This window comes from Leucoraja erinacea, chromosome 9, assembly GCF_028641065.1.
Source record: "Leucoraja erinacea ecotype New England chromosome 9, Leri_hhj_1, whole genome shotgun sequence".
NCBI lineage: Eukaryota > Metazoa > Chordata > Chondrichthyes > Rajiformes > Rajidae > Leucoraja > Leucoraja erinaceus.
Genome location: NC_073385.1, coordinates 52,975,440 through 52,990,733, shown reverse-complemented (window position 1 = coordinate 52,990,733; position 15,294 = coordinate 52,975,440). Strand labels below are relative to the sequence as shown.

General features: G+C 47.0%; 1 protein-coding gene across 1 annotated transcript in view; it reads left to right on the top strand.

Moving 5' to 3' along the window:
- Nucleotides 1–11,752: 11,752 nt before the first annotated feature.
- The window catches only part of map3k9 (mitogen-activated protein kinase kinase kinase 9), a 95,105-nt gene continuing 91,563 nt past the window's right edge, over nucleotides 11,753–15,294 (top strand). Inside the window, exon 1 of the mRNA XM_055640826.1 lies at nucleotides 11,753–12,098. Within this exon, the coding sequence (XP_055496801.1) occupies nucleotides 11,832–12,098 (267 nt within the window). The 5' untranslated portion in view covers nucleotides 11,753–11,831. The remainder of the gene's footprint in view (nucleotides 12,099–15,294) is intronic.

Below are 15,294 nucleotides of genomic sequence, written 5' to 3'. Positions count from 1 at the left end.
CGACCAGATTATTACAAAAACAATATTTTTAAACAATCACTCTTCTGAGACATTCCATGCAAAGAGCTGGCCCACTCTGCCCGCCTGCACAGACATGCATGACTCATCAGATTCCCTTCAGTCCAATGAAATCCTTGAGCTTATCATTTCACAGTTGAACTTTATCGTATTTAAGGAGACAATCTGAAATTTTTGCAAACCCTATGTTGACCACAGAAGCCTTGCTTAGCCTCAGACTTTATCATTGTTCATATTCCTTCCTCCGTTATCTATTCATTATTATGTTAATTCCACTTAAGGCTCATTCATTTTATAATTTAACTCTGTTATGTCACAGAGTTATGCAGCTTGTAACCAAGCCCTTCAACCCAACTTGCCTACATCAAGAGTCAAGAGTCAATTTAATTGTCATTTGGACCCCTATTTTACAAACAAATAGACCCCAGACACAACACAATTTACATTTTACATAAACATCCATCACATTGCTGTGATGGAAGGCCAAAAAAAACTTATCTCTCCACTGCACTCTTCCCCCCCCCCTGATGTCAGAGTCAAAGTCAAAGCCCCCGGCTGGCGATGGCGATTGTCCCGCGGCCATTAAAGCCACGCCGGGTGGTGCGAGATCGCACACCGGGTCTTGATGTTGGAGCCCCCGGCGTGCGCTCGCAGAGTCCCGCGGCCATTCCAAGCCGCGCGGGGCGGTGATGTCAGGCCCCGCTCCAGGAGCTCTTCGACCCCGCAACTCGGGCGGGAGAAGTCGCCGTTGCAGGAGCCCTGAAAAGCGGTCTCCCTCCAGGGACCCGCGGGCTCCCGGTGCCGCCGTCCGCAGACCCGCAGTTGCAGCCTCCGAATCAGCAGCAGCAGCAGCAGCAGCAGCAGCAGCGCTCCACCACCGCTCCACCCGCTCCGGACTCGGCCAGCTCCGCGACGGTGAGGTGAGTCGGCACCAGAGTCCCCGGCTTCTTCTGTTGGAGGCCGCTCCTCATTGCAGCCCCAACGACAACGGAGACCCGCCAAGAAAAGGTCGGGTCTCCCGTGCAGGGAGAGATTTAAAAAGTTGCCCCCTCCCTCCCACCCCACCCCCACCCCCCCCCCCCCCCACCCCCCACACAAAATAACAAAAAACTACATATAAACATAGACAAAAAATAATAAAAACGCGGACGGGCTGCAGAGGCCGCTGCTGATGAGAGTCGCGCCGCCTACCGGAAACTGTGCAAATTTCTTATTTTTGTCAGGCCAGAGATTAAAATGTGGCCATAAAATCGAATAAAGCTTAGAGCACCAGTGGAGAGTGTGTCATGGAACAAAACAGCAGCAGCTTGCTCCCTTTTTTCTGCATAAATACGTATTCTTACTGCCACAGAAGGCTGTGGAGGCCAAGTTAATGGATATTTTTAAGGCAGAGATAGATAGATTCTTGATTAATACCAGTGTCAGAGGTTAATGGGAGAAGACAGGAGAATAAGGTTCCGAGGGACAGATGGATCAGCCATGATTGATTGGTGGAGTAGACGATGGGCCGAATGGCCTAATTCTCCTCCTATCACATGACCTTAAAGAAATACGGAGTGCTTAGGCTTAAACTTATCAAATGTTGTGTTGGACCTCCATTTGTTTCAGCCACCTTTTTGAAGGAAAATACAATGGATATGATTGGGAGAGTGATAAGCTCCTGTGCATACAGGGCTGGACATTGACCTCCTCTGCAAAGAGTCTCTACTGCATTGGCACAGTTGGGATACCATTCATTGAGTGGGTTGAAAACATGTAGAAAGGTGAATGTTGGCCCACAATTGGATCCAGGCTGAGGATACAACTTGGACAGCTGAATAAAAATGTATTTTGTCAAATGTTCAACCCTTTAGCCATCTTTACAGAGTGAATATGAAAATCATGGCCAGAATTCTATGGAAGAGGATGAACAATGCTGGACTTCAATCCCACCTTTTCAATGGCTATTTTAGGTTCTGGCAATATAGAATGGATGGATGGATGTTCATTGCGGCATATAAACTTGACTATCCTATATTGAAGGGTGGCTTTGTATGCAACTCATATGCTTAATTAGATCACACACCATCAACATTTAATCCTCATCATACATTTGTGTAGGATCTGAGATCCTGTCTGGACCTTCAATGCTCTCAAACACATTCTATTCCGTACCTATAATAATTAGATTTAAGACATTTCATACTTCACAAGTTACTCAACTTCATTGGCAATTATAAGAATGTACTGCACAAGGGAAATCATAACTGTCCTTCTGGTGTGCCCAAAATATAACCCCTAAGATAACCTCAGTCAATTTACCTGTCAAATTCATATCTAATTCTGACATGTATTCCCCCAAATTATAGGGTACATATTGTCTGATAACATAAAACAGCTGAGAGCAAAGTGGCAGTGGATTTTGTGTCTCCTAAATTGCATTTCTACTGTAATCAGAGAGAGATGCAAGGCGGGCAACCAAATTACTCGCATGTTTTAGTTTTAGTTTTCGAGATACAACGCGGAAACAGACCCTTCAGCCCAGAATCCACAGACTAGCGATTCCCACACACTAACAATATGCTACACACACAAGGGACAATTTCCAATTTTACCAGGCCAATTAACCTCCAAACCTGCACGTGTTTGGAGTGTGGGAGGAAACCGGCACTCCCAGAGAAAATCCACGCAGGTCACAGGGAGATTGTCCAAACTCCATACAGACAGCACCCGTAGTCAGGATTGAACCTGGTTCTCTGGCGCTGTAAGGCAGCAACTCTACTGCTGCGCCATAGAGCCATCCTCAACATATTATTTTAAATTGCATTATAATGGAATGCCACGATTTAGACCTGCATTTCTACAGATGCTTAAGTAGTCTGATCTAAATAATTTACAAATTTATTGCCCTCTTATCTTTAGAGGCTGAGATTGTAATCCTTGATTGGTGTGATTATGAGCACAAAACATATTTTAACAGTTCAGAATCGTGGTATCCAGTTAAAGAGTCTTCGCTGGGCTTGTAGGGGAGGCTTATGAAATACCTCAAGTGAGATCAAATCTTTTGTAATTTAACCTACACTCTATAGATCCATAGGTTTAATGAGGAGTGAATACCCCATTACCTGCCATCACAGCCTTCTGTAATGTCTGTGGAGCAACGCATTGCCAAAGACATTACAAGTGTTCCACAAGCATGGATGAACCGTTGGATCCAATCCCGGATGAAGTCCAAGTCTGCAGCATTCGTGTCAAACAGTCTCGAGCAGTGCATGAAATCTACATGTGACCTTTGCAAAGTTATCAAGGATGCCAAGAGAGAATTCTAGACCATGCTAGAATAAGAGTGTTTGAAGAAGAGAGGAGTGTTTAATGTACTGTATGCACTGACAACGGAACAATGAAATGTTTATGTAGCAGCACAACCGGCCTGTAAACACAATACACAAAGATAATATATAATAAACCAAAAAAATCAATCACTCAATAATGCTAATACAAAAAATAACCTAAACCTACATAGGTGGTCAGTGTTGTGTGGTGTTGGGGTTGTTGGGAAGAGGCTATTCCTGAACCTTGCAGTCATGGTTTTCAGACTCCTATATCTTCTTCCCAATGGTTGGAGCAAAAAGAGAGCCTGGCCAATGTGGTGTGGATCTTTGATGATGCTGAATAGCTTTTTTTGAGGCAGAACCTTCTGTTAGATCCCTTCAATAGTGAAGAGATGAATACCTGCGATGGACTGGGCAGTGTTTACCACTCTCAGGAAAATTCAGTTGCATTATCAAACATGGACCCCGCTCTCCATGTTTGATAACAAGTTTGGAGGGGATGATTGTGATGAACTCCAAGCTGTAGTCTATGAACAACAGCCTGACATATTTGTTCAAGAAGGAACTGCAGATGCTGGAAAATCGAAGGTACACAAAAATGCTGGAGAAACTCAGCGGGTGCAGCAGCATCTATGGAGCGAAGGAAATAAGTAACGTTTCGGCCGAAACCCTTCTTTAGACTCAGACTTCAGCCTAGCCTGACATATATGTTCATATTGTCCCGTGTAGAGTGGAGAGACAGCAAGATTGCATCCCCAATTATTCTATCGTGGTGGTGGGCAAATTGTAGAGGGCCCAGGTCCTTGCTAAGATTGGAGTTGATACGCTTCATAACCAAATAACTCTCAAAGCACTGCAGCATCATGGACATTCAGTTGTCATTGACGGATCGGAACACTCAGCGACATGGATCTCCCGAGTCGGCCGCTTCTTACCGGAGACCGCTGCATCACAGTGTTAGAGTCCACAGGCCCCTCGGAGCTCAGACACTGGTGATCCTCAGCAAAAGATCCCACGCTCTGCGATGGTAAGTCCGTGCTATACCTTCTCTGCCTTGAAGCTCCCGCGGCTAGAAGCTCCAGGCCGGTCTCCAGGAAAGGGCGCACCACTCCACGTTGTAGGCCGCAAAGGGGGGACAGAGATGCGACACGTAGAAAAATTGCATCTCCGTCGAGGTAAGTGGCTGAAATTATTGAACAATGTCATCCAATATCAGATCAATGGTTTCATTATTGTCATATGTGCCAGGTACAGTGAAATCCATTTCTTGTATACAGGTCAGCAAAACTATCCCCGTACATAAGCACAATTGCCCCGGTCAGTACAGTCGGCACTGAACAACCCATTGAGTCCATATGCAAGAGGCATAATTTTGGCGCCATTTTACAGTCCCAGCTGGTGCTGGCCACTAAGCCCATTGCAACCGTTGCCTCCATTTCTGTCGTCCCACAATCCGATGTCCCTCTGCATGCCTGGGCCTCTTCAGCCCTCGTTCCCCAGGGGGCGCCTCCCGCAGCCGACCTCAAGGGCGCGGAAGATATCACCCCCCGGTACTTCTCACCAGGCTCTTTGTCCAGCGTCCACCGCTGTCTCCTACCACCATCTTCCGATTCCCGATCCACGGGACGAGCAATCGACCTTCCTCAGGTTAACAGGTTGTAACCAGTGGAGTACGACAGGTGTTTGGGCCCCTGCATTTCAGATTAACAATTTGTTTGAGGAAACCAGATGTCATCTTTTCAAGAAAAGACATAAAGTGCTGGAGTAACTCAGCGGGTCAGGCAGTATCTCTGGAGAACATGGACAGGTCACGTTTCAAGTCGGGATCTCCATCGGGTGGCGCCACCGCAGTGGTTACCTCGCCAGCATCTTGTTAGTCCTTTCACCCTTTTTGTTATTTTTAGTGTGTCTAAATGTATGTTTTAATGTTTCTTAGTATGTCTTATGTGGGGGGTGGTGGGGGGGGGGAAATAGGGGGAAACCATTTATCAGTCACTTACCTGGAAGGAGATGCATCTTTTCTCCTTGTTGCATCTTCCCCCCCACCGGCCCATCAACTGGATTGGCGCGGCTTTTCCTACCGGAGATCGTCCCAGCGCTTCAGCAGCAGGCACAGCGCGGAATTACCATCGGAGAGCGGGGCGATCCCTTGCTGGTGATCGCCAGGGTTGGAGTTCCGGAGTGTAGAATCTGCTGACTTTAACACCGTGGAGCTGTGGACTGTGGAACTTCTACCCGCGGACGCGGTGCTGACTTTAACATCGTGGTGTGTGGCGATCCCTTGCCAAGTTCCGTCCAGCAGGGCCTGTGGTCTCGGAAGCCGCGGTCTCCGGTAAGAAGCAGCCGATTCGTAAACTCCAAGCTGTAGAGTGTGTTCCGATCCATTCCGACACCGGAGTTTCGATCATCCCGGCGAGAGGGCCTGTATATGGGGCCATCAGTAGCGGCAACTACGGAGGGTTCTAGGCCCCAACCACGGATGAACACAGAAGAAAATGACTGAACTTTATTGTCTTTCATCTATTGTGTATTGTGTTCTTTTTATTCGTATGGCTGTATGGTAACTCAAATTTCACTATTCCAATTGGTGCATGACAATAAATGTGAATTTGAAGTTGAACATTGCTCCAAGATGCAGACAACTAACCATTCATCTTGTCAAAAAGAGTTCAATCAAAAACATTGAGAGAACTGGTTAAACTAAGCAAACATTTTAATTGTGTGGTTAGGTTATGTCATTATTTTTGGATAATATTTTATTTATTTCACAATCACATTCCATTAAGCAAAGTTGCAGATAGACATTATCTAAAGTCAAAATGAATAATGCGTTCTACTTAAATTTACAAATTATTACAGAACCTCTCAAGCAGTTTTCCTAATTAGATAAAAGTATCGTTCAATATGGTGTAAATCTAGTGATTGATTAGCTTTCCACTGGCTGTATGGCTGGAAATATCAGCTTCTATTTCCAAACACATCGCTAATTTTTTTCTTCCAGTAGTTTTGTTCAGATATTTAATAATTTAGAACTTTTTACTGCACATACTGTAATTCTGCCATTAGGAATATGAATATTCTGCCATTAGGAATATTCTGATACAACACAATCATCTCTCCACAAGTACTGACCAAACTGTGGAGGTGTGCTGGGCATTAAGTAATCCAAACTCGTGACCACCTCTATTCTCATTTAGTGATCAAGAAAATAGGACAATTTGTACAACAATTTGCAAATCCTTCACCTCCTCATTGAGAAGGATAAGAGCTGCAGGCCGATAAGAAAAACGCAGGCAGATAAGAACTTCCTCTCCAAGTTACCCACTATCAGTCTTTAAAATATGTAGCCATTCTGTTGTCATTGGGTCCAAAATCCTGGCATTCCCAACGCAACAACTTTGTGAGAGTACCTTTGCCAAAAGGACTCCAGATGTTCAAGAAGGTGGCTCACCACCATCTTCTCAAAGCCAATTGAGGATGGGTAATAAACACTGTACTTTCCAGCTACACTCTCAATCTGTTAATCAACAAATCAAACTCGGACACTTACAGCAATGCAGTAACTATCTGGAAATAGACTTTCAGCCAACAGAGTTCTTACATATTTTCAAATATCATTTACTTCCATTCCCTTTCAAGTACCATCAATCAAATCATTTGGACATGTTAAGTTCAATAGAAATGCTTTATTTCAAGTACAATGGTGGCGTGAATGGAATTTACAAAATTCCCTCTCTGTAACTGTACAATCTTGATATGTTTCACATTATCCTGAGATTGTTGAATCATCTTATGGCTTTCCAGACACTGCATTTTTAGAATTTCAGAAAAGGTCTCAGAATTGTCTCGCAGTGGCATGAGTCATGGCACAACTATCTACTAAGCCTGTACTGACCTGGCAAAAACAAGCTAAAGCCATCCTGATCTGAATTAGTACACAAGAATTGCGGGACTTGCAGATGGGGATGAAGGCTGCCAAAGGATCCAGCAGGATATAGATTAGGTACAGATATGGGCGGAAAAGTGGCAAGTGAAGTGTAATCCATGCATGTATAAGGTTTGGGGAGAGTATACGCTTCATAGCAATATGCTTAACACAGATCTTGCGGTCCAAGTCCAGAGCTCCTTTAAAGTACCAACAAATGTGGATAGAGTGTATACATACCTTAATCAGTTGCTGCACTGAATATATGATTCAGGATGTCAAGATTTATAAAAAATTTGGTTAGACTGTGGTGCCACCCGGTGGTTAGGCCACTTACTATGTGAACCATCGGCAGTCGGGGGTAGGATCACGTGACTGGGAAATGGCGGGAAGGAGTTGTCACGAGGTTTAGGAGTGTTCCCTAGTATAAGTATTGAACCCCGGGGCAACCTTCCCCCATTCGCATGTGTGTTCTCTTTGCTTCAACAATAAATATCTCTTTGATTCACCACGCGTGTCTTGCTTATTCGCCCGCCATGTTGGTGACCCCGACGATCCAAAACGGTAATTTTGGATTTAAACGATGTTTGCAGCCAACAATCAACCTCAACAGCCCAAGGTCGCTGATAATCCAGCCCAGCAGAAAGCGGTCTCTCTAAAGCTGCCCGTGTTCTAGACATCGCAGCCCCAGGTGTGGTTCCAACAAGCCAAGGCCCAGTTTCATGTTCAACGCATCATGGCTGATGACACCAGGCACTATGTGGTCGACGTGTTGGATCAGGAGACGGCCGGTCGCCTGGTCCCTTACGAACGCGCGCCGCCTGATCAGGGCAAATACGAGGGCGTTAAAGCGCTGCTCTTGAGGATCTTTGGGCTCAGCCGCCAGGACCACATAGCATGGCTCATGCACATGGGCGGCCTCGCCGATGGTCCATGAGCGAGATACTCTCCCTCATGGACGGTCATCAGCCCTGCCTGCTCTTCGAACATGGCTTCTTGGAGCAGATGCCGGACGACATCCGCCTGCTGCTCTCCGGTGAAGATTTTGCAGACCCCCTGTGGCTCGCGGAGCGTGCGATCGAGCAGTGGCAAGCCAAGCAGCAGGGTGGTGGCTCGATCAATCGTGTATTGGCGGTGCCCAGAAACCAGGCCCTGCGTCCACCGGGAGGTCAGCTGCGCCGCCTGTCTCGAACGGCCCCGGTAAGGGGAAGTTGTGTTTCTACCACCAGTGCTGGGGTCCTGCAGCCCGTCAGTGCCACCTGCCCTGCTCGTATCTGGGAAATGCCTGGGCCGGCCGCCAGTAGTCGCTGCGGCGGTCGGCCTGAAACATCGCCTCTACGCTTGGGATCGACCCTCGGGACGACGGTTCCTGGTTGATACCGGCACGGATGTTGCCGTTTTACGCCCGTCGGTGGTCGACGCTCGTTCTGGCAAGTGGGGGCCTTCTCTGACTGCAGTCAAAAGCTGCCCCATACAGATGTATGGGGTTCACATGATCCCGCTCATCTTTGGCTCCTGCCATTTTACGTGGACCTTTACGGTGGTCGACGTTTCCCAGCCGTTGCTGGGAACAGATTTCCTCCGGGCCCAATCTCTGTTGGCGGATATGCGGGGGGCAATGCCTCGTTCGTCTACCCTTTTGGTTTTGTGCCTCCGGTTCTGGGGGGGGGGGGGGGGGGGGGGGGGGGGGGGGGGGGGGGGGTTCTGTGCCACTACTCGGTGGATAAGCCACTTACTATAAAAACCCTCGGCAGTCAGGGGTAGGGTCACGTGACTGGATAATGGCGGGAAGGAGTTGTCATGAGGTTTAGGGGTGTGCTCTAGTATAGGTATTGAGGTCAACCTTCCCCCATTCGCGTGTGTGTTCTCTGTGCTTCAACAACAAAGATCTCTTTGATTCACCATAAGACCACATTTAGAGAATTGTGTATAACCCTGGTCAGACATTACAGAAAGGCTTTAGAAAGGGTACAGAGAAATTTAGCAGGATACTGCCTGTATTAAGAGAGTATTAACTATAAGGAGATGTTGGACACTTGGATTATTTTCTCTGAAGCATTGGAGGTTGAAATAATGAAAGGCATAGATAGCATAGACTATTTGAAAGTGAGAGGAGGAAAGTTTAAAGATGATGTACGGGGCAATTATTTTTCACAGTGGCAGGTGTCTGGAGTGCACTGCCAATGATGGGAGTGGAAGTAGATATGACAGTGGTGTTTTTAGTTGGTAAAAGTAGACATCAATCAATGTGTAGGAAGGAACAGCAGATGCTGGTTTGAGTCTGAAGAAGGATCTTGACCTGAAACCTCACCCATTCCTTCTCTCCAGAGATGCTGCCTGTCCTGTTGAATTACTTCATCTTTTTGATATCTTTGATATCAATCAATGTCAGTGTCAATCAAACTGTCACATGGAAGATTGGTTAAAAGAGAAATGTCTGGCATCGTAACTGTGAATAATGTGAGGACAGGAAAGGGAAAATTACCCTCTCCTGAAAGTCACTTTCCCTCATGCAAAACATATAGAATTTCTGCAGATGTGTCAAGTCCAACACTGAATTACTGAGTTACCCCTCAGATGCTATCAGGGATCATTTTTAAATTAAGGCATTGTTACTGCTGCCACTGACTAACTTATATATTCAAGGGAATATCACTATGCCGTGCTTACGTTTTCAGTGTTTTACCTTTTGTCCTCAGTATCAGTGCAGCAGATCAAACCAGGCAAATCCAGCTGTGGTGCATAGAACATAATTTAATATACCAGATGGTGTCTGACTATCATCCTCTCCAACTGCAGCCCTTTGTCTTCCATCTATTTGAGATAAAAGCTAAAGTGCCATTTGTCTTTTTGATTCACATATTGACCTCTATATATGGATAGTTAAATCCCTTTGTTCTTCCACAGTTCCCAGTGCCCTTCCTATTAGAAAATAATCTGATTCAGCTTTGTTAAATACAGATCTTATATTTTCCCCACATTGAACTCCATCTGTCACATTTCAACCCCTTAACTTGATATTTATGTGTCATCTTGGAGTGTCCTATTCTGTCTTCCCCACACAAAAAAAATCATTTTAAAAAAAAAGCTTGTCAATACAGTACATGTTTATCCATTTGCCTGCCTAATTCTGGTATATCCATCACCGGTTTCTCTCAATTTCTAGCACTCATGTCAGTATAAAATCGCTTTCTCATTGTACGTCTAAACTCAAAGATATTTAGTATCAAAATTAAATTTCGACAGGGCAAACGTGACTAATTACTCATCAAAGCATGTGAGCTATAAACCAATCTGTAACAAACGTGTCATGTGGCTTTTTTCCATGAACTTTTCGCCTTCTTAGTTTATTTAAAATCTGCAAAATGACACGTTAAATATAGATTGATAATGCAGTCTTCTGCACTGCTTTTGGCCTTGGAGGTTTGTTCACTGAAATGCCATGGATAAAATCATTCCATTTACCACTTTCTCTTCGTACTAAAATAGTTAAATACTCTCAACAGCATTAAACGCACTGTGATATCCAAACCGTGCAGGAATGTAATCTAAGTTGATCTTTCAGCAAAAAAAGAGAAATTAACTTGTGTCAGCTATTATACTTTTTCTGTCGGGTGCAAGGCGTCTCTGCGCATTATTTACATTCTTTATTTCGAAAACCAGGCATGCAATCTTAATTTTACCTCAATTGACCTCAGATTGCCGGCTTTGTTGGGGCTTCGATCCGCTCCAACCACGGCCCAGGATGACATTCATTAGAGCACCTGACCGTCTGAACAATTTTCTAACGGGACGCACATGCCTTTGTTTACGATGTATCCACATATTTATTCATTTGCGTTATTTAATTCCACAAACGGGCGGAAGCACCAAACGCCAGTAAACTCAGATCCCTTGCCAAAAGCACGAACATTGACCAGGCTGCTCATTCTGATTTAACTGCACTGCACAAGTTGCTAAGCGTATTTTGAAGTCGTCCGGACAGGGTAAATGAAAGGACAGCACATCCGTTCGCTGCAATCATATGACACTCTGATCCAGTATCGGATCCCGAGCTCCCACACTTCATTCCCAAGGTACTCCGAGGTCCATTTGCGTTTCAGATCGAGATGACAGGAAGAATTGCCTGAGCATCGTTTATTTTAGAGCACAGCTAGTGGAACAATGGATAGGGGCGTGGGGGAATTTCCAGCTATTTGTCGAATTCAGTGCGGTTTCCAGTGAACTGCTAGAGCGCCAGGTTAGTCGGGTTACATCGCGAATCGATTGGCAACCTTTGCCGTGCCCAAATGCCCGGGACCCGGGACGTCCCGCCAGCTCCTGCCTGATCGACAGCAAAAGGCGGCCTATCTAACTGGGGACCGCTTTGGAGCGGCAGGGGAGGTGACGCCAATCGGCGGGCTGGCTGCAGGGAGGAGTGGGCGGGACAGCGGGATTTTGCCCTCCCTGCCACCCCCCCCCCCCCCCCCCCCCGCCCCCAATCCTCAGGTTGAGCCGAACCGCAGGTGGAAGTGGATGCGAGCAGAGGAGCGGCGCTGCCGCCGCCGCCGCTTCCTTTTTGCCCTTCCCTCCTCCCCATGGAGCAACTCAGATCCGTGTTCATCAGGTCACCCTCCTCTGCCGCAGCCCACTGTTCCTCCTCCTGCACAGCGGCGGGGAAAGAAGAGGGCGAGGATGGGGATAGGGCGTCGCAGGAAGCCTGGCAACAGAAGCAGGAGGAGGAGGAGGAAGAGCAGCAACAACCCACCGCTAACCTGTACTGGACGGCCGTCTTCGAATATGAGGCGAGCGCCGAGGACGAGCTCAGCCTGCGCAAGGGCGACGTGGTGGAGGTGCTCTCCAAGGTAGGTTGGCTTGGCGCACCCCGTTATCCAATGCGCCTCGGTGGTCGGAGCAAACACAAGGGTCCCTAATCGATGTGGCAGTTTCCACATCTAGCGTGGAAAGCGGAAAGAACATACGCGGCCACATCGAAAGTGTTCCAGCGATTGAAATCGATATATAGATAAGAGTTATTTGACCATTTCCATTTGACGGGGGTCGGAGCACGCATAAAGATGCGCTCTCCTCTCCCTGCATTTGCATCCGTTTATCCCGAGCTTTCATCCAATTTATTTTACTTGTTCCATTTGTTCCAGACAGTCCGCACTGATTTTCCAAGAATTTGTCAGGCATTATGAACCGGAAAGCATTTCGTATTTCCAAGGACAGGTAGTGGTAGGAAGAGACTGTGATAAAGTTGAAGCTCGGGGGAATAATTTATTGATCTGGTAAAGAATTGACTGACTGACTGATAGGAGACGCAGGTTAGGCATGTGCTGTCATTGTCACAATGTGCTCACAAAAGGATCTCGATGGGACTATATAGTCCATTCCACATATTCAAAACAGGTCATAGACAGAAAATACTGGTGTAACTCAGCGGGACAGGCAGCATCTCTGGATAGAAGGAATGGGTGACGTTTCGGGTGGAGACCCTTCTTCAGACTGAAAGTCAGGGGAGTGGGAGACACAGAGATATGGAAGGGTAAGGAGTGAAAACGATAGATCAAAGGGGACAATCAAGGAAAATGTAGAATCGATCATTGGTCGCTTGGGGAAGGTGACACGAGGATTAGAAAGATAAAATTTAATCAGGAGGACAGTCGGACTGGTTGGAGAACTAGGATGGGGGAGGGATGGAGAGAGAGGGAAAGCAAGGGTTACTTGAAGTTAGAAAAGTCAACATTCATGCTGCTGTGTTGTAAGCTGCCCAAGCAAAATATGATGTGCTGTTCCTCCAATTTGCGTTGGGCCTCACTCTGACAGCGGAGGAGGCCCAGGACAGAAAGTGTGGGTTACTGATTCTGGTGATCCTGCACTCAACCTGCCCCCAGAAGCCAGTTGCTACTTCCTGATCGTGATCCTTCTGTATGGCTGTGCAGGCACAAGGCAGGTGGGGATGCATGTCACCATTCAACAACACGCTTCTGGTAGAGGCTAATTGTGGCTCAAAGTGTTCAATTCGTTTGTAGAGCACTAACGCTATTCCCTGAGGAAAATGGCAACTGATAACCACAAACTTGACATGTACAACTTTGATCAGAGAACAAATATCCAGATTTTTATGACACAAAAATCGGTGGTATCAAAAGAATATTGATAGAACGATTAGGTTACAATGTTAATTGACAATGAATGGATAGAACTCTTATAAATTATTTTTTACTTTAGAGGTGATGCATTAGTTAAAGTCCAAAGACAGATAGCTGGTAGTGATTCTCTTAAATCACTAGAATTTGTCATGGGATGGTACAGAAAATAATGGAATGCTGGTAGAGATTTGGAATAAGAGGGTTAGAACCTATGTAAAGCTATCGACTGTTCTGTTCCAGGACAAGGGGTCACAGCTTAAGGATAAGGGGGAAATCCTTTAAAACCGAGATGAGGAGAACTTTTTTCACACAGAGAGTGGTGAATCTCTGGAACTCTCTGCCACAGAGGGTAGTTGAGGCCAGTTCATTGGCTATATTTAAGAGGGAGTTAGATGTGGCCAAGGGGATCAGAGGGTATGGAGAGAAGGCAGGTACGGGATACTGAGTTGGATGATCAGCCATGATCATATTGAATGGCGGTGCAGGCTCGAAGGGCCGAATGGCCTACTCCTGCACCCAATTTCTATGTTTCTATGTTCTGTGTAGGAAGGAACTGCAGATGCTGGTTTAAATCGAAGATTGACGCAAAAAGCTGGAGTAACTCAGCGGGACAGGCAGCATCACTGGAGAGAAGGAAACCCAATCAGATAAACCCGAAACATCACCCATTCCTTCTCTCCAGAGATGCTGCCTGTCCCGCTGAGTTATATCGACAGTTCTGATCAGACCACAGCGGGAATACTGCAGAACTTTCTGGAAGCTATATCTTGGGAAAGGCACATTGGGCTTGGAGGGAGTGGAGCATTATTTAACGGCCCTTGTCTGGATTTCAAGAAATGCTCGTTGAGATTTGTGAATTAGCGAATGGAGGTGTGAATGGAGGTGAAAACTGGGAGGAAGTGGAGAGCCGGCGAAGCTGCTACAAGCAGAGTCCCGGATACGCCACAGAGTCCTGGTGGGAGCAGTGACTCGGGGAAGAGCAGGCCTGGGAGTCTTCCCATCTCCCCAGTTTGACAAGGCCAAGGGGAAGGAGAGGCGCAGGCTGTTCCAGGAGGAAGTGTGGGCAGTGGTGGAGGAGGAGAGGTGTACCAGAGCAGTTGGATTGAGGCAGCAGGGAGCCTGGACAAGGTGGGAGCAGGCCATGGACCGAAAAGTCACATGGACTGAGCTCTGGCAGGCTGAACCACAGCGTATCAAGTTCCTGGTCCAGGCAGTGTATGATGTTCTGCCCAGCCCATCGAACCTCTTCATCTGGGTCAAAGCGGAATCTCCAGATTGCCCGCAATGCTCAGGCAAGGGGACGTTGGAACACATCCTGAGCTGCTGCCCAAAGGCTCTTGGGCAGGGCCGGTACACATGGCGTCACGATCAGGTTCTTAAACCCATTGCAGAAGCCATCAGCATGGGAATCAGCAGCTGCAGGCGAGCACGGCCCACCACCCAAATGATCACCTTCGTGAAGGCTGGAGTGCAGCTGTCAAGAACCACAGCAGCCAGTAATCCATCAGGAATCCTGGCGACTGCACAGGACTGGCAGCTTTCTGTAGACCTGGTGAAACAGCTGAAGTTCCCACAGCACATTGCCACGACCACCCTGAGGCCAGATAACCTCCTGGTATCAGAGGCAACCAAAAACATCGTCTTGTTGGAACTGGCAGTGCCGTGGGAGGACCATCTGGAGGAGGCCCACGAGAGGAAGATGGCCAAATATGAAGAGCTGGTCATAGACTGCCGCAAGCAGGGCTGGAAGGCAAGGTGTATGCCCATCGAGGTTGGCTGCAGAGGTTTTGCAGGGCAATCGCTCTACAAAGCCTTGAGTGCACTGGGCATCAACGGAGTGGCGAGGAGAAGGGCCATCAAGAACACCACAGAGGCAGTGGAGAAGGCCTCGAGTTGGCTCTGGATC